General features: G+C 38.1%; 1 protein-coding gene across 1 annotated transcript; it reads right to left on the reverse strand.

Moving 5' to 3' along the window:
* Positions 1-1,865: 1,865 nt before the first annotated feature.
* On the reverse strand, positions 1,866-20,577 carry LOC113106226 (UPF0524 protein C3orf70 homolog A-like). The gene is made up of 2 exons (XM_026267926.1): positions 20,077-20,577; positions 1,866-4,842 (listed from the first exon to the last, which is right to left on the reverse strand). Exons 1-2 carry the CDS (start codon positions 20,249-20,251, stop codon positions 4,205-4,207), a joined length of 813 nt encoding a protein of 270 aa, XP_026123711.1. The 5' UTR covers positions 20,252-20,577; the 3' UTR covers positions 1,866-4,204.

The following is a 20,577-nucleotide window of genomic DNA, read 5'->3' on the forward strand; positions in this document are numbered from 1 at the left end:
AAGTATACAGTTCACATGCATTGGAAGGAACGAACACTTCTCACAATACAGACGAATAGCAGGGATACAGCAGACTCGAAGTCAACAGGCTGAATGGGGCTTCTTCTGAGACAGACAGAATGGATGTTTCAGGCAAGTATACAATTCGCATGTATTGGAAGGAGCGAACACCTCTCACCATACAGTTGAATGGCAGGGATACAGCAGACTCGAAGTCAACAGGTTGCACAGAGCTTTTCTGAGGCAGATAGTAAATATTTCAACAGGGCATCTCTTCTCCTATTAGCACAACAGAGGGGTTAATTCACATCCCAGATGATAAATCCTCAACATCCAGACAGTTGGAACAAATCAGTGTCGCAGGACTCTTACTATTGACAGTCAGCCCTCATGACACATAGAGAGTGCATGGCAAAAAGGAATGTAGCTTACACACACACACGACAATTCCACTTCAAACATATATTGTGGGGGAAAACATCAATTTTAGCCACTGCAAACTCACTTCACGAAGTGCAATTTAAAGCCAGCACTCACATTCGGGTTTCTGTCCGAGGGGAAGGGGGAGGGCGCAATCCTCACTGCCACTGAGGATGTTCTGAGATGTTTTTTTCTTCACAGTCACAGGCAGAGTTCACATCACCATTTATAGAAGAGGGAGAGGTAAGAGATCGGTAATGAATCAATACAATCCACTCAGTGATATTTATGATCGTGATCCAAACACTCCAAACCACATCCAATTCAGTGTCAAACGTGTGCAATTACAAGACTCAGTTCTCAGTTACTCAGCTCCTCTCCAATGCAAACAGGGTAATTCACTCTCCTGCTGTTGTTCTCGAAATCCCTCATCAAGCAACACTGTCCTCTTCATTCACCCGTCCTCCAGTAACTATTACCACCCAATAAAACGACTTTTCACAAGGGAGAAAAACCACACGCACCACCTCTCTCTCTTGCTTTTTATCCTCTCCACTGTTGATGAGGCCTCACGCAAACTCTGAGTAAATCCCCCACACCTGTTGCCAATCCATCATTTGGGGTTGTCACAGCAACAAACGCACACACAGGCCTGGGAACAGGGTTACACTCAAAGCGTTCTCCCGGGAACACTGCTTCAGCGGGAATAAGTTCCACATGCCATTTGTCACACTGTGACATAAACAAAGTTATTGGTAGCACTTTATTTTACTGTCCTGTTCCCCATGTACATACTATGTACTTATTATAGTAATTACAATAACTATGTAATAACTAGGTACTAACCCTGAACCTACCCCTAAACCTAACCCTAACCGATGTAGTTACCTTGTATTACCAGAACTTTCTTAGATAAATACACTGTAAGTACACTATAAGTACATGTAAGTACACGTACTGTAAAATAAAGTGCAACCAAGTTATTTATATTTATAATGCACATAACTGTAATGATCCGAGGTTTAAGGATCAGTTTAAATCTGTAGTATTGCATTTTTATTTTTATTGGCAGTAGCAGTTTCTAGTAGCTGTGATAGGCACTCCAGTTCTCTAGTGTTCATTTAAAGGATTGTGCCGGCTCTTCATTCCACCTGCCTCTCAACTGCAAAAGAATTGTGGCCTTTGTACAAGCAGCTCTCGGTACTATCTTTCCTCCCTGTCAATCAATCCCACTTCTACTGATATAGGGTATAGGGTATAGATAATAGTCTCTGCACTTGCTGCGAGATGTTAACAGTTATGTACAATACAAGTTAATCAAGTTAAAATTATAAAATCAAATAAAAAATGTTTCTTACAAACACACAGCTTTTCACTTCACCAGATGTTAATTGGTGGTCTGGAGTGGTGTGGATACTTGTGGATTATTGTGGTATTTTTATCAGCTGTTTGGACTTTCATTCTGAAGGCACTCATTCAATGCAGAGGATCCACTCTTTAACAGCTGAAGATCCATAAAAGATTGTTTCAGGGAAAATATATTAACACTTTCAGCATGTGTAAAACTTCAGTTTGGAACTAACCAAAATGCATGAGCATATTCTCAGAATGAAAGACAGAAACATTTCATATTTTTTATATTTCTTTATAAGAAAAAATATGAGGTGAGTTAACAATAGTTAATACGAGAAAAAAAGCAAAACAATAGGGCATGTTTTAATATTTGATAAACATTTGCATGTCTACAGTATATATTTGTAGCTACATCAGTCCCTGATATCAAAACTGCAGAGACAGGGATAGTCTTATTCATTCATTCAGTAACAAGGAGAGAATCATACCTGCACCATCAATGGCTCATTGTCTTTTCATGATCAGAAAAAACTCCAAAGTGTGTATTTTTATTCAGGCAGTGAAGTTACATATGTGCTTATATATTACATGGGGTTGACAAGTAAGCTAGTATAACTTTTTTGAACCAATACTTGAAATAAATGAGATTGGATGATTAAAAGGGTTCACTTGGCTTTAACAAGTCAGTACATACTTGGCGGTTTCAGCTCGTAGACCCAGTTAGTAAATTTATTGTCTTAAATTTCTTTCTTTCTTTCTTTTTTTTTTATTTTGGGGGGTGGGGGTGGGGGGTTGGGGATGGTAGAAGCGTGTCAAGAAGAAACACTTCTTTTCACCCTGGACCCGACATAGGTCGTGTGTTTGCATTTTTAAATTAAAAAAAAAACATTTTTTTTTACATTTTGGGCTAGTCTATATCTGTTCTTGGAAATGTAAAAATGTTCTTAATATAATAAGATATATTTTAATACAATGATTAAAAAAAGATCCAGATATGTTATGGTAAGTCTGAATGGGCCAAATGTTCTTAAACCCTAAAGCCAAAGAGACACTTAAGGGGCCCTTCACATAGGGTGCATTCTTGCGTTAAATACAGCTAGACAGGGTGACAGAAATGACCTGAAAGCTGGTTTTTAGCGTTCCTGTAGCTCAGGCATGCTACCAGCAATGTCTAGGTTATGGGTTTAATACAATGTTTACCTTATACAATGTATACCTTGAATGCAATGTAAGTTGTTTTGCCAAAAGCAACCTGCAAATTACAATATATACAAAATAATTTCTCAAAATCTTTCACAGATGAAAGTCATACAGATTTGTGTAGACATAACAGTGAGTAAATTAAATCCGAATTGTAATGTTTGGATGAACTATCCCTTAAAATGCACCTTTAATAAAAACAGCAAGAGACAATAGCATGTGTCCAGCACATTTATATTGACCAACAATTAAAAAATAGGGAAGATGGAAACAAAAACACATCTTGTGTGAATGGCCATTAAGCAGTCCTCTGGCTTTGCCAATGTGTGCTTGACAGAATGGAACATAGACCACAATGGGATTCTTGGGGTATGAGCAACGCAATTTTATTCTAATATTATTTGCAGAATTTAGCTTAAACCTACTTTTTCTCTAACTGATTGTCAAAAAGTTGTTTTCCACTCCTAAAGAAGCCACAAACTCTGAAGACTATGACGATGGGAGGACTGATCCACCCCACAGTCTGGTGCCAGACAAGAAATGTCTGGTAATGAACACTTGACTGCCTCCAAGGAATCTCTGCATGTGAGAGAGTTTAAGAAAAGGGGTATTCCCTCAAGTACGAACCTCAATCTCTTTTTTATCGCAAAGTTTCATTACCATCCTCTGAGCTCATGCATGATTTAACCACTGTTCTGACTGATTCTCTAACAGGAGGATGTTGAAAGGTTCTCTCTAGCGTTCTCTTCATCCTTCTAACACACACAGACCATCTTAGTCTAGGTCTTTTTATATTGCATCAGCCATGCTCTCTTCCATTTCTATGCATTGGACAGAGTGTATCTGATCCTTCTAAGGAGAGTCATAGCATCATATTTTTGAGTTTGACTGTCTTAAATCTTTTCATTCATGAAATATTCATCTTTTGAGTCCCATTTGGGTGAATTTCTCACAATATGTATTTGTCAGCGCATTTACTTGCGTGTAACCTACATTAGCCTCACCATGCATAAGGGACTAGAGGGAAAATGAGAGTTGTAGTAAGTACTGGAGAGAGTTGCCATGACTCATCTCTCGAGGGTTCTTCTGGGACAACCTCGGATGGTGCAGCCATAAAAGGGAGCGTGTGCTTGCATTGGCTCAATAGACGCATGCACCTGCTGGTAGGATAGTGTAGGGAAGTATTTCCGAGACTGAGGAATTTCAACTGTGGTATTTACTGACAGGCACTTCAAACCGTTGTCTCAATCTTCTCAATGATCTCAACCATTGATTTGGATGGTGACAGTAAAGTGCACTCATCCTGATCCCAGAGGCTACCAGGACTGGAGTCTCCATCGGTACTCAGCTCATCATCCTCTTCTTCCTCATCATCATCATCCACAAAGAAGTCCTCATCGCAGGATTCCATGTAGTGCAGACCAAATGCATTGATTCCAGAGTCTTCTGAGCTGGAGGGAGAGGAGCAGTGGTCCATTTTAGGGCCCGAGCTCTTCTCGTTTGGTTGGCTGTGCTTAATAGTTGGGCCCACCTGCCGTGTGTGCTTGTTAGTACGTTGGGGTGCAGGTTGAGGTGCCGGTGTTTGGGGTCGGTGTGTAGACTTTGGTGTAGGTGGAGGCGGCCTTTGCACATAACACATCTTTCCGTTGATACGTTTTACCATGTAATCATCCACAAAGAGGTCAGAGATTATACAGAACTCAGGCAACTCTGGGCAGGGTGGAGCCTTGAACTTGGGGGCTGTCCTGAGAAAGCGCTCGGTCAAGGAAACAGACAGGTTCATGGTGAGAGTGTGACCTGAGGGGGCAACTGGAACCGGCGTGCTTGGAAGTTGGCATACACTGGTCATGGGTTGGTAGACATATTTACCTGCAAAAAGAAAAATAGCAGATTTTACCACTTGCTCATGCACATGCATGTGTAACGAATACAATAAATGCCCCCAAAACAATTCTTTCTGAGCAGCCGGAGAAACTGGTATTACCAACTGAATGTGAGAGAAGTTTCTAAAAAATACATGCCAAAAAAGTGAGGTTGAGCAAAAGTAAATTAGTTCTAGCTGAAAACTTAAATTCAAATCCCTTTGGACAGTTGATATAGTCTTGAGCTTAATATAGACAGTTGATATAGTCTTGAGCTGTTAGTTATTTGTCTGCTGTACTAGTGATAGCTGTGATAGATGTTCAACAATCAAAAAATCAACAATCACTTTACAGACATTAGAGACACACAGGGCCTGTGGCAGGCAATTCAGACCATCACTGACTACAAGCCCCCACCACAGGCCTGTGATAATGACACATCCCTCCCGAATGCACTCAACCACTTTTATTCCCAGTTTGAAAGGCAAAATGACACACCTGCACAAAAACTGCCCATACATCCCAACGACCAGGCACTCTGTCTGTCTACAGCCTTCGTAAGGAAGACCATATCTAGGATTAGCCCACGCAAGGCTAGAGGTCCTGACAGATAACTTTAACACCTCGCTGAGCCAGGCTGTCATCGCCACGTCTTAAATTCACAACAATCAGGTACCAAGTAAATCACCTGTGTCCTGTCCAAACAACTACCATCCCATAGCACTGACTCCAATCCAATCACAGGTGCCCCACAAGGCTGTGTGCTCAGCCTGCTGCTCTTCATGCTGCTGATCCACGACTACACTGACAAGTTCAGCTACAACCACATCATCAAGTTTGCGGATTACACAACAGTGGTAGGTCTCATCAGCAACAGCGATGAAATGCACTACAAAGAGTTAGTGGCAAAGCTGGCCAAATGTTGTGGCAATAAAAACCTGTCCCTCAATGTGGGGAAGACAATGGAGGCTGTGATGGACTTCAGGAGAAACTCCTCATTGACCATCCCAAAATGACCATTGACAGCTCGACTGTGGAGAGAGTCAGCAGCACTAAATTCCCGGGGGTGCACATCACAGAGGATTTCACCTGAACCACCAACACCATGTCCCTCTCCAATAAGGCACAACAGCGCCTATACTTTCTTCACCGTCTAAAAGAGCATGTCTCCCTTCATCCATTCTCACCACTAGGTTAGGGATATTAGACGATGCCATCATCCATCACCGATGGCTGACAGACATCATGATGTTAAGCAGACATTGTGACTCCTTCCCCCCATCCCTTCTCCCACAGTCTGCCGCATCCCAGTTCCGTGATCGGAAAGGAAATGAAGAGTAATACAGAAAAAAATGTTATGCTTTTTCTCGCAATTATATCATTGCATAATCATGGGCTACTGTATATAAATTGCAGGCATCAGGGAGCCGCTGCTATGGAAACCACTTTTGAATGCGCGCTCGCGTATTACTTTCACTTTCACCTTTGAGTTTTGCAATCACAAGGACTCTATACTATATAAGCAGCAGTATTTACTGCCATTTTACAAGATTAGATGTTTGTCATTGATGCTCAGGATCTGCAATAATTTGCCATCATCCTCAGTCATCTCTCCTTACTCTGTTTAATGGTAAGTGAACTTTCATGCACTGTAATTCAACAGGCTATCGCCAGCAAGCTAACCTTTTAGTGGCTCCAAAGAAAACATTATTTGTTTCATGCTTCGGGCACACCCCGCTCCCGCCCCCCACATTTCATAGTCCATCACGATGTTTCACTGTAGATGCCGATGCACATTCTACAGGGGGACCATAGAGAGTGTGCTGACCAGCTGCATCACTGTCTGGTATGGGAACTGTAGTGCAGCAGATCGCAATATGCTCCAGCGGACAGTGAATACAGTGATCATCAGTGCCCCTCTCCCCTCCATCCTGAACATTTTCCTTACGCGATGCTCGTGTAAAGCCAGCCAACATTATCGTGAAGGACCCCACCCATCCCTCCCACAGTATCTTTCAGCTTCTACCATCAGGAAGATTGTCCCTAAACATCAGAGCCAACTCCACCAGACTGCTCAACAGCCCCAGGCTGTGAGAGCCCTGAACTCAAATCACCTGTACAAACCACCTGTAGTAACACACTCTCCTCTATGCACACAAGACAATTTTCACACACACTGCTGTGTGTACATAACCCCACAAAAGACTTAGTAATATGTGTATTTTTTCATGTTCATGCACTACAAATCATCTTGCACTGTTCCCCAGCCAGCTACTTGAGATACAATGTTTCTCTTTGCACATGTTCAATATTATGTGAAGCATTTATAGGCAAAATCTGTCAGTAGGTTAGTTGTGTATAGGCACAGTATTTAAGTGAAGCATTCATATAGTTTATATTTTTTAGTCTTTGTATAGGTAAACATATACATTACCATATTTTTCGGACTATAAGTCGCACCTGAATATAAGTTGCATCAGTCCAAAAATATGTCATGAAGAGAAAAAAAAACATATATAAGTCGCACTGGACTATAAGTCACATTTGTTTAGAGCCAAGAACCAAGAGAAAACATTACTATCTACAGCCGTGAGAGGGCGCTCTATGTTTTCAGTGTAGACTACAGGAGCAATGAGCAGCATAGAGTGCCCTCTCGCGGCTGGAGACAGTAATGTTTTCTCTTGGTTCATTTCTCTCGGTTCATCTCAAATTAATTTTGATTAAAAAAAATCTCCAATTTTATTTTTTTTAATTCGATTTCCGATTTTTTTCCGATTTCCCCCCCCTTCTTAAGGAAAGCAATAAGTACAAACAGCAGACAACTTAAAGCAAATTTTGCTTTTATTTAATCGAAAGTAGGAATGCCCCGATCATGATCGGCCGATCGTTAATGCGCATCTCGCCAGTAAAGCCGGTTTTCTAATCAGCGGTAAATTCCCTCAGGTGCGTGATTTCACATCGAGCAGCTGTTACTACACAGAGCCGTTGTTAACTGAGAAGCTTCGGGGAGCTAAAAATGCACCATTACACAAAAACTCGATTTACTTATTTTTTAAATCGCCTGTAACAAAAAATTCGAATTAATTCATTCAATCGATTTTTCGCCCAGGCCTAAAAAATTGTAACGCTGTTCAAACTTCATATTCACGGGAAGAAGGAGGCGGGAACCGGCGGACAATCAAACAATACTTTAATAATAAAAATAAAGAAATAACAGCGTGGCAGCCCCTCGCGGACGACTACCGTGCACAAACAAAAACCAAACACAACTAAAATCCAGGCCTGGTCCTCTCTCATCCTTCACTGTCGTCGCTCCTGTTTTATATCCTTCCATCTCCTCCGTGCTCATGCTCATCACAGAACAGTAGTTATTTTAGCATCACTGAGTGCAGTCTCATCTAAAAGCAATTCCACTGCATTTCCCCCGTAGAGTGAATAGAGTTTGATGGCTAGTATCTCAAAGGCAGAATTCCCTACCAAGATAGAATAGATTCCTTGTTCTGGAACATTCTGAGGCCCAGCTGGCTGTGAGGCTGGAGAAAGAATCATTTCTATCTAATCCGAATCTCTAGATGACAAAAAGAAGTCTGGTATCACAGATATCTGCTCCAAAACACTGTTTTCTGTAAAAAAGCACACTTTTATCTGCTCTATCCAGCTTATTTTCCACCTTGTAGATTTACTATTTATCTCAACCCCTTAGGAAAACCACCTTGAATTTCCAACAGCATTGAAAAATGTCATTCAACTGTGGCAGTTACTGACAATGAACCATAATTACCAGCATCACTTTCAGGTTCTGCTTCTCCAGACTGACAAACGCTTCTCTTTCTCACTTTCTGAAATTAGATAAACACTTACTTTCTCATTATCTTTGTCCTTGACTGTGCAACTTCTTTCAAGACTCTCAATCCTGGGTCTGCTTTAGATGTATGTGCAGTATATGCAATTTGTAAATTATGGGAACAGAAACTGGAAGGGGTTGTATGGAATATACATTAAAACGTGTGTGGCTCATTGTATCAGGTAAATGGCTTGTGGTACTTTCCGATCCTTTCCTTCTCTTTCTCTTCCACATTGCACTCTGTCAAGTACCTACTGTCCTATATGATAAAGGTAAAAATGGCAAAAAATATATATATATGTATATATATTATTAAAATAAGAGAGCATTTAAAGGGAAATAGGACAGAGAGACAAAAAAATGTACAGGGACACTTGAATGAATATGAATTATATGCACAGACATGACAAAAAATTCATTCAAAGCATATGACATGGGGAATTGACTTAAATATGCTACCTAAGCACCTAGATTCATGTTAGCTGTGGTAGAATGGCATGTTCATCTGGTTTTGATAAAAAAAAGACAGAGCTAGCCTACTTAACTGATATTTAAATAAAAAGAAGGAAAAAGGCTTGCCCCAGAGTCATAAGAACAAGAGCCAATAACCTCTAAGCCCACTATTCAGTATAGTTACTGATCATTTTTGTGACCATGCCACTTTCACTTTTTCTTCTGCCAAGCTAAAGAATTTGAAAGAAGGATGAATGTATCTACATTACAATTGCCTCCACATCGCTATGGATCTGAAATAACAAGTGTTTGCAGTCATGTGTGAAATGTCAAATGATAGATGCTTTGAGGCCTGTACAGAAACTCTTAGCCACTAAGAAAAAAACTATCCCTCTTAATAATCACATCAACATCCTGTCAAGAACAAGTATTCTTCTGCCACTCTAACTGTTACTGGCCTGTCTGTCTTATTAGATTAAGCTTCACAAAAGTAAAGACATTATTAGGAACAAAAACATTCATACTGCCTGTAAAAGTGTGTTTATATCCATCACTATCCTTCAGACAGAGTATATGTTATCTGATCTGATGTAGATGTGTTGATGTGAGTAATGCTAATTAACAGAAGAGACTCAAATAAAACATAAATAGTGTTTAATCATTATTAAAGTAATTGTGCTGCTGACCTTAATGTTCCCATGAGTTCCCAAATGACATTTATTGTCCTTTATCAAGAATGTTACTTGTAAGGCCATATATAATTTTCACACACTGTACATAGATTCTCTAAGTATATAACATAAATAAACTCTCCATAGTAAAATACGTATGTATAATATTTGTATGATGATTTGTATATGCTATTATATGTAGCAATAACATGTAAAAAAATATATATTCTGTGTATGTAGATTAATTTGTATATATGTTTTGTAATAAATGTTTTAAATACACTTCTTTCAGATTTACTTATATAATTTACTTATATACGTATGTGCACACATATTTGTCCAAAAATGTATTATACATAAACATGCACATTTGTATGGTATGTATATACATACACAGGGCCGTTTGAAGGAATTTGGGGGCCCCAAGCAAAATGGACATAGAGCCACCCCCCCCCCCCCCCACACACACACGCAAAGCCTACAGGAACCACAGCATAGCCATACAGTTTAAGTTCACCCGCACTTTATATAAATTAAAAAAAGTTTACAGTGCAAATACTGCTTGAAAAAATAGTTTGGTGGGACAATATGACAGCACAAACTTAGTTTAAACTCTGGGCTGTGCAGGATATCAGCTATAATTATAGAGCTTTTGGTACCTTGTGCTTTATAGAGGAAAAATCAGCACTGAGAAGTGATGCATCTGTTGATGTTGAGGATGAAGTTGATGGTGTAGCTGGGAAATAATTGAAACAAAAATCTGAAATTACCTGTGAAGTACGTTTTACCATTTCACTGTTAGCATATTGAAAGAGGTCACTATTACCAGCTCAGGGGTGCGTTAAATTAACAACTAAGTTTCCTTTTTTAGATTTTTTATTTTTTTTTAAATGCATAGAATGCAATGCATACATTTAAAAAAAAACATTTAATTATTAATAATTGTTTCTCTGTCTGTACTTGTATTTTGAACAATGACAATAAAGTTGACAGATGAATTAAGTGCATTTAAGTGCCATTCAGGTGGGTTTTTAAATAAAGCATTTTCTGAGATGCACATTAAACACCAAACATTAATTTATCTTTTAATTATTGAAAATTAAGCAAACTAAAGTTTTTGTTAAGAGCAGTCCTGTAGATGTTGTTCATGTGTTCACATCCTTATTTAGTGAGACATCAGACGCAAGACTGAAATCACCGCGAGCGTCACCGCGCGCTTCTGCTCCTTTCATTAACAGAGACACGCAGAACATGCAGGATTCATATTTAAACAGACTGTTCCTGCTTAATATTTACAGATATTAGTCTGTATCGTGGTTTGATGTAAGTGCAATGACCTATTTTTAATTCATTCATTCAAAATTTGGCAAATTACGTGTCATTCTGCGTTAAACTGTAAATTCCGTTTTTATGACTGGATTCCGCGATTCTTGCAATCGAAACACGCCACGACGTTCTCTTTATGTTTGCCTGAGCCCTCAAATCAAAACACTGCTGACTCCTTGCAGTCTGCGATTTCTGATCTGCGTTTTCCTTATCCCGTAAAAAAAAAAAAAAACATATTACAGTAACCATATTCCTTCCATTCGAAAAAAAAAAAGCAGAGATCACTTGACCTTATTGGCCTGCTGCTGTCACCGACAACTGAGAGGGGCCCCCTTGAGGGGGATCCCGATAACAGTGTCATTACATGTTACTGCATTGACGATCAAAGGGGCGCTCACACAGTGTCGTTGCATTTTATTCTTAACCAGTCGTTGTCTTGGGGCCCCAGGTCAGTTCGGGGCCCCAAGCAATTGCTTGGTTTGCCTGCCTTGTTGCGACGGGCCTGTACATACATACATACATATATATATATATATATATATATATATATATATATATATATATATATATATATATATATATATATATATATATTATTTTTTTATTATTATTATTAAATCTGTTGAAAGCTGCTTGAAAAAGACTATAAATAATGAAAAGCGAAACATTTGAAAGTAGTTATAATAGGCCACCAGTGAGTTTTCATGAGAAAATCATTGTTGTATAGACAAAATCAGCGAAGTAATTGGGTCATTCTGCACATGACAGATATAACTGACCATGTGTCATTGACCGTATAATGCAGTATATTATAGGCCAAGTACAAATCAATAACCATGTGACGGGTTAGCAGTCCATGCCAAGTGCTAGGAGGAGAGCACTACCTAATTGAAAGCTTACCCACCCACACCATTTACAGCAAAACAGAAAGCTTCAGAGCTGCAGTTTCCAGTCTGTTTTTGATGAAATGATGAAAGCTAATGAAACTGGAAACCACTTTTAGACATGCGGGGCATATAAATAAATGGCATTTGAGTGATCAAGCAAGTATCGCAGTGAGTTTTATCAGTGAAGAATCACTTAAGGTCCATATGAGGACATTTAAAATCTCTGCTAACTGGAAACCACTCAAAATGTCTCTACAGATAAGAACTGCTCCTGTGAGTGTTGGTATCCTTATTTTCAAATTATTGTGCTTGTGCTTCATTCAAGTGTTTATAGGCAGACATGAGCAGGACTTTCCATATCATCTTGTTTTACAGAAATTAGAGCTTGAGACTTTTAAACTTGAATCGAGGCACAGTTTTGAGTAATTATGAATTTGCATTTACAGTACTTTAAATGTTATATTGTCCTAATTACAATTACTTATGACTATGACCTAGCTCTAAATAAAATGTCATTCTACAAACCAGCAAGTTCTACAGTATACATTGCTCTTGAGAATTGAGAAGTCCATTTTAATTGCAAACCAATGACTTGGACTTGGTCTGTCTACAGTATTACTTGAATTTGAGTACTCTGTTTTATTGTATTTTTATATGTGCTTTGGGCTTGGTACAGCAGGTTTATGCTAGTTTTGTGTCGGTTTGGTGATTAATCACCACCTAAATCTAGTTGGTGATTTTTTTAAAGTTTCTCCAAGAAATCCTTTTTGGTTAAGCTAGTTAATTCTAGGATTTTGACCAGTGGTTCTTCTCAACACGTTTGACATGCTCAATGTATAGTGGAAAATGATTACTTCTCTCCAGTTTTTTTCGTTTCTTTTCTATACAATTAAAATCAGTGGGGTCCAATTTTGCTTGGACTATCCAAACAAAATAGTATGGTCTGAGTAATGACTGCCATGAACAATCCCTTTAACAGACAAATTCCAATTCCATGTTATTGTTTTCTGGGGTACACCAAAACATGAATTTTGAAAAATCATTGCATAGGTCTTCCCTATTTGAAACCAGCAAATTTTGCGGTTCAAAATGACTTTAAAAAATAACCTATGGGATTGTAAAGACATAAAGATTATTAAATAAAGTCATATTTCTTTATTTTTGCCTGGATGTACACGTTAAAACTTCTCACTGTAAGAGCCCTACTTTCTCTCTTCTGATCATATACTTCACATAAATGGTACTGTAAGTGGCTGCCAGTAATATGGAGGAGTTCATTTTTTGTTGCATCCTTAAAATAGAATCTCAAGAACCGTGAGGTTGGTTCCCACTCAGACTGTGTGAGATGCAAGTCTTGATAAAAGGTTAGGAGAGAACCCTGATTAGAAAAGTGAAGTCACAGATGAGAGGAGTTGAGCTCTACACTCCTGCAATCTCTCTGTCCTGCTCATCTCTAATTACACATTGGACTGGTCTCAGAGAAGTGTGAAGGTGGGCTTGGATGAAGACTGATGATGAAGGACTTGAAAATCCCTTAGTGTGAATCAATCGTCAGGATTAGACAGGCAATGCCATGTTCGCACATCGATCTCGGTTCATCTCAGGTAGAACATTCACTCTTAGTCTTTCTGACTCTCTCCCTCTCAGTTTCTGTGTCTCTGATATGTTTCCTTGGCAGTCAAGACTGGCTTCAAGAACAGACTGAGCATCATCTCACGCTGTGCGCATATTTACAGTTTTAGAGTGCTGTTTATTGAGGAGAACACTATCCATCTGGTTTATATTTTTTATGAATAATATTTATTTAAAGTTTGTTTGATTCAGACTCGTGACCATCATCACAAATTAATTATTATTGTTTCTCTAAATCCCATTGGCTACTGTAACTGTACAGACAGATGACCCTGCGGCCCCTGGTGATCATTTTAAGGCTGGGACACACCAAGATGATGGTTGGACTTCGGCAAGCATCTGTCGGGCTAGTTTTTCTGCTGCTAGTTTTTCCACGTCAGCTCATATCAGCAGCAGTTTGCCCAATTCAACATTTTGAATTACTGTAGTTTAGGGCCAAGAGTGAGAAATCTAATTGGATCTTCAGGTTAGTGAACGAGCCAATGCCTGAGAATTAAAGCGCAAGTGATGAAAACGAGCAAGTAAATGCCGGCGAAACAGAGAGAAGGCAGTTCTGATGTCAAGTGATCTTACCCAAGCATTCCAATATGCAAATATTTTCAAATATGAGCTGCTTAAAATGAAGAAAGTTATCAACATAATTGATATTCAAAATGGTAAGCAAGCGCTGCTTTATTTGCTTTCGTTTATCTGCGTATATCTTGTATAACATTGTTTCCGTTTCCCATTTTGAATGATGACTATATACTATTGATAGCTGCTGATATACAGTAGACAGTCCTCTCACGCAGATGCATAACACGTGTTAGTTTACAGTCGGCTGTAGTCTGAGCAGTGTGTTCAAGCACAGCTTTGTGGTCAAACAATGCAGAATTTTAAAGGGGTCATATGATGCGATTTTAAATTTTTTATTTTTCTTTGGAGCTCTTGGTGCATAAAGAAAATCTGTAAAGTTGCAAAGACTAAAGTCTCAAATCCAAATAAATATTCTTTATAATCGATTAAAGAGTCAACCACGCCCTCCTAAAATGGCTCGTTCTAACCCGCCCCCACATTTCTGCGTCACAATGTGGGAAGATTTGCATAACACCGCCCAAATGTTCACACTGTTGCGGCCGCTGCCATGTTGTGGAGAAGCTATGTGTTTCATTGTGAAAGCAAAACTATTTTTTTGGTCTTCCAAAAGAGGGCACAACTAGAAATTAGAGGTTAAGTTGTATTTACAACACTGTTCCAGAACAGTTCAACCCAAATATTCAGATGTGTGCACCTTTATGGAGGATGAGGTCTGTTTCTTTAACCAGTAGCCTACAATACATCTGTGGCACAAAGGCTGTTTCTATAAAGTGGTGCAGTTCCAACTTTACAAGGACAGTCTGGTGCTTTTTATATTTAAAAAAATTTGCCACTGACTATTCAAACTAATGTTTTGAGTGCAAAGTAGTGCTTGTTGTTTGTTGTTTGTTGTTTGTTGTTTGTCCGATCACAAATGCAGACATGGTTTTAAGTTTACGCAGCGCAATATGAAAGCGCAATACACCACTTTAAAAGACAGTATTAGTCATTATAAACGGTAATTATGTCCCCACTGGATGTAACAAATGCCTCGTTTGTAATGGGTTTTATTGGTTTTGTTTTATCGTGCCGGGAGACAGCATCACAGAATAGTAAAGGGTGTAACATTTACAATATGTCACACGCTTGAGGTATTCGTCCAATCACAAAGCACTGGATAGCTGGTCAATCAGCATACACCTTGCTTTTCAGAAAGGCTGGGCATAGAGGAGAAACAATATTATGAATTGTATGGAAAATAATGTGTTTTTTTAATCTTAAACCACATAAACATATTTAATTACACCAAATAATGTTATATTTAGCAACGTCATATGACCCCTTTAATAACTGGGACTGGGACTATCATTCAAATAACATAATAATAATAACACTATTATAATAAAGCACGGTGAATTTTTGGAGTTTAGTTGCACGATGTTGTGTGAAGAACAAGTTCACAAAGGGAGGTCATTCGAAGCCTCACAGACACATTCATGCATTCTGGGCTAAGTCATTATAATAACATAATGTTTTATAAATAACGAAGCGTGTTTTATATGAGATAAATGAAATGCAGAAATGCAGAACATTAATAACTACTATACATGTTCATTTACATGACGTTATAATGAGTGCACTGAATTTTTAGGGTTTCGCTTACGTTTAATGTATCTTTTAATCAAAATGTAAAACATTATTTACCCCTTTTGTATCTGCAAGGCGTCTGTTACACATTTCCCTGTTAATGTAATCATGACTGTCGAAAGTCTGACTTGGCTCTGGTGATGTAATTTGCCACCCCCCAAAACACACGATCCGCGTATCAGTCGAATATCAGCAAGATTCAAAAATTCAGATTCAACTATGAAAATCCTTAGTCAGGGACAACCCCTAGTTTTGGCATTTTTGAGGGATGTCGTTCATTTTAGATCTCAGAGACATCTTTAGGATGCAAAAAATAATAATAATAATTAAAAAAATTGGAAATAAGTACTAAAAATCTAACTGCACACAGCAGATTTAGTGAACTCTTAAAAGCATCCTCTATGTTTTGAAGTCCCCAAACGGCATATCTTTCTGCTAACCTTTAGGGAGGTAAACAAAAACAATGCCTGCTGTGTTTACATGCACCAAACAGCAAAGACAAATAAAAGACAGAAAAAGAGGAATATGAGAGTAGGAAACATCAGAATTCTCAAGGGTCTGAAAAAGAACTCCTCTGAAAAGATATAACTCAAAGGATACAGCCAATCTGTATTCAGTTATTCACTCCTGCAAATATGTATAAATACATTTATAACTGCCTCTGGGCTTTATACTGTACAGTGTGTGAGACTAAAAGACAATGGTATTGTACGATATCTTGGGATCAGTTTGCGTGTGTGTTTGTGTGTGTGTGTGTGTGTCTACAACATGAAATATGTTTCTCCTGAACTTTTTTTATTTAAAACATAGTAATGTAATAAGTGGGAAATGGTATTTTTTTTTTTTTTTTTTTTGCCTAGGGTTTATTTTTGGCATAATGGTCCACTAATTGTACTGTATTCCTCATTTATACAGTGCCCAAAACAAGCCTGACAGCACACATAAAGAATCACTGTATAATAATGGTATTATCTTTTCCGGGTCATGAAAGAAGATACAACTCTAGCAATTCAACTCACAAGTGGAGCAAATGTCAGTCAAGCTCCCAAGACTAACCTTGTGATTCCATTTTAACCAACACTGTTTCTGCCTGAGAGCCTGTGCTGCATCACACAAAGTATCAAATTAATATTTAGCATGTTTACATAATGCTCATAGTGTTGCGAACATTCACATCCTCCCTTTAATGAGAACAGATAATTATTGTGACAAATGAACTTTACAGTTACAGTATGTTGTTGTGTCTGGGTACACATGGCTTTGACACTAATATAATAATGTATTCCTGTAGTGGTCACAACCTACTAGTACAGGAAGTTGAATTGGAATCTTAATTAGAATGACAGCAATAGGACACAAAATATAAATAATAACATCATTAATTTAGACTTAGTTGCCTATTTGTGTCCTGTATAATAGCCTACATTTTTCTGAATAGAAATATTTTGTTCTATATTTCTCTAAACTACACATTATAATTTTGCAATACAGTGCATAAAATGTCCTGGAAACACAGATTTTCAGGAAATAAAATTAATTCTGGGATTAAAAATTATTTTCAGAAAGAAAAAAAAAAAGAGAGTATATGTTATTCAGTGAAAAATCAAATATATTATTAATTATATTATTAAAATTGACACTTTCTGGTATTTTTCCAGCATGTTAATTTCTTTCGGTTTCAAACACTGTTCATTTTATTTCCTTTATCTCAAATTGGAATTCTGCATCCTGTTTGTACATCAATTTAAATTCAGGAAGTGAATTCAGAATATAACTGACATTCTCAATTTAATTTTATATAATGGGTGAGTTTGATGTTGTACTTTGTCATTTTATATTGAGTGAAATGACCACTCAATATAAAATGATCGATTTTTTTCTCAAAAAAATTGAAAGGTTGAACTTTAAAAAATCAAGTCAAAGCTAAGACCTTGAAGCTAGGAATAAATTGTGCTGACATTTAACTTAGCACCAAGCCCAGACTAGCGCTTGAGCTTTGACAGAGCTATGTGAACTCTCTGTCATATCCTGATTAATTTCTTTTTCAACTTGTCAGTCATAAAAATATAGAAATTGTTGGGTTTGTTTAAGAAATCCAAGCCTGTGTTTCCTGAAGGGATGTGCACAGCTGAGATGTGAACTGAAAAACAAAGTCAGGTACAACAGAAGTTCTGCTCCCAGTGTTTGAGTTCTGAAGTCAAGCTATGGGGGTTTTCTCAAAGACACAGTTTAGCCAAGAATGGTTTTGCATAGTGCTCCAATCTGCATAGTGGCTTGACAGGACGTCTCTTTCATAATTTGTCATAGTGATGCTGCTCTAATCTTAAACAGGAAACGTGACTTAAGAATCAGACAGTCTGTTGGCAGAGGTACCATCCTGAAGCAACTGCATATAGAAATGAACAAAAACCTAGCGACCTTGTTGTACTGTCCACACACATTTGGGGATGATTATTTCACAGAGGTCTCAGGAATCTAAGGAATCTGCTCCCTCCTGCACAGTCACATGACATTTTGTTAGCCCCACAAAGCCTGCCATTTTGATCAGACACCCCTGACACCAGAAATGGGCTGATCTTATCGCCACCTTATAAAGACATCTTAGCGCTCATCTTTATTCGTCTGTTGACTTCCTCTATGCACATTCATTATTGACATGTTAGACTAACTCACTTCTAGTACCTTAGCAAGTTTCACTTCAGCTATAAAGTCCCTCTGAGTCTGCTTTTGAGTTAGATACTATAGTGGATAATACTCAGAAATGTTGGCCCTACTGAATTTTTCCATTCAGCTTATGTCTAATTAAAGCTTGATGGCTTACTTTATTCAATAAATGAACTAAGAGTTTTAACACTAGTGACAAATATAACCATGTGACAATTTTCTCGTAAAAGAAAAAGATGGCTTCAAGAAAGTCTCAAAACACACATCATTAGACTCAATTTATAGAGTCAATGTAAAGGTCAATTCATACTTATAAATATTTTTGAATTAAATATTCACACAGTACACACATTAAACAATGTTAGACCTCGTACTACTTATAAAAACAAAATGAGCAATAAATAACTTAATATCGATAAATGTAATTAATGGAATTGCTAATTCCGTAAACAGTGAAATAATTTATAATTAAACAATTGCATATTGCTTAAAACAGTGTTAGGTTAAGGATCCTTGGGTTATATAATGTTAATTACTTCTTCATTTAGATTCCTTTGATGTTTGGTTTGGTTTGTCAGGGACAGGTTTTGTGAAAGAATTTTGCATATTTTTCAAAGCAGCTGATGTTCATGTTTAGAATACTCTAGTGTCTATTGTGTAGTCCACATTTAGCAGGATAGAGTTGATCTATAGGATAGTTTACACATGGAGACTATATAAATCTACCAGCTGAAATTTGCTATTTATTAAGCTATCTTTTTATATGAGAATACTGTATATAAAGACCTATACGAAAAGACAAAATAAAAAGAAAAAAAAAAGAAGAAGAAAAAAAAGAGACAGCTCCCTCCACCGGTTGTATAAGGTACATGTGATCACCGTTATCTGTCTATAAACTAGTAAATGTCAAGTAATTTAATCGATTTTTAAATATAGCTTAGACGAGCATAAGTGGGGCCTAAATTCACGACGTCATTTCTTAGATCATCAACTCGTTTAATATTTCATAAGTGATACAAACGCAAGATTGCCCATTACTCTGAGAATATGAAATAAAAAAAAGGCTTATGGTCTAATAAAAATTGACTACATATCTATCAGATTACAGGGTAATTAATGTCTGATTAGTGAAATATATTGGCATATATGTTGCATTTTGATTACTGTCATTTCAAAGCACTGTAACTTACATTTTAAGGAAGGCTATATTTTAAAACCATGTGTTCCAGCTACAACAGTACACATACTGTAAATGACTACTAGTGAATTAGTGTAAGATTTTACCGTGGTTAAATAATTATAACATTTAGAACATTTGACGATACAGAGCTACTAGCAAGACCAAATAAACCAAAGAACTCTTGAAAATCTTTTTAGCAAGCTTTGTCTTATACACATACATTTTCCTCACATAACCTCACAGCCACTGGTGAACTGTTAAGAGACCCATTAATAAAATCCTGTGTGTGTCTCGAGACATTCGATAGGCTACTATTTATTCTGTGCAACTGATAGGATCATCCAGGTCTCCCTGCTGCTGGAGAAACAGTGTGTGTACTTACAGTGGCACCAGCCCAGATGACAGCACCAGTGCAGCTTGAAACACTTCCCGTGACTGTGTGTGGCGCAGATGGATAGTCCATCACAGGGCAGAAAGTCCGGTCTCCCTGCGCACCTCCTCGCTAGAGCCTGAGCTTCATCTAACTTCTCACTCTTCTGTCCGCCCGAAGCGGCCATCGCGCACGGATCACGCCGACAGAGCCCTCATCAGCGCCGAGCGCTCCGGGAGGATCAGATGCGCTCAGCCTCGGCTGTTTTCAGTCCGACACTAAATAAATGCACAAAAGTGGAGATAACGCCCAAGACTTCGGTTATCCAAAATCCACATCTAATTCTTATACAAAAACATCTCGTTTCCGCTCGATCTGCCTCTCAACCCGTTACTTCAGCACTAGAGATCGCCGTGCCAAATGTGTCCGTGTAAACAGCTTCAGAATGACACAGAGCTGAACTGGATACTTATTGTAGAACACGGATTTTCCTTTTCGCTCTTGCGCCGTCGA

This window comes from Carassius auratus, chromosome 1 (assembly GCF_003368295.1).
Source record: "Carassius auratus strain Wakin chromosome 1, ASM336829v1, whole genome shotgun sequence".
Classification (NCBI taxonomy): Eukaryota; Metazoa; Chordata; class Actinopteri; order Cypriniformes; family Cyprinidae; genus Carassius; species Carassius auratus.

Bases quoted from the DNA above. Each gene is read 5' to 3' on its own strand.
- LOC113106226 (XM_026267926.1), bottom strand. From the start codon at position 20,251: ATGGCCGCTTCGGGCGGACAGAAGAGTGAGAAGTTAGATGAAGCTCAG. The intron at 4,843-20,076 runs GTAAGTACACAC...TTCTTTTTGCAG, and splicing joins TCATCTGGGCTGGTGCCACT to GTAAATATGTCTACCAACCC.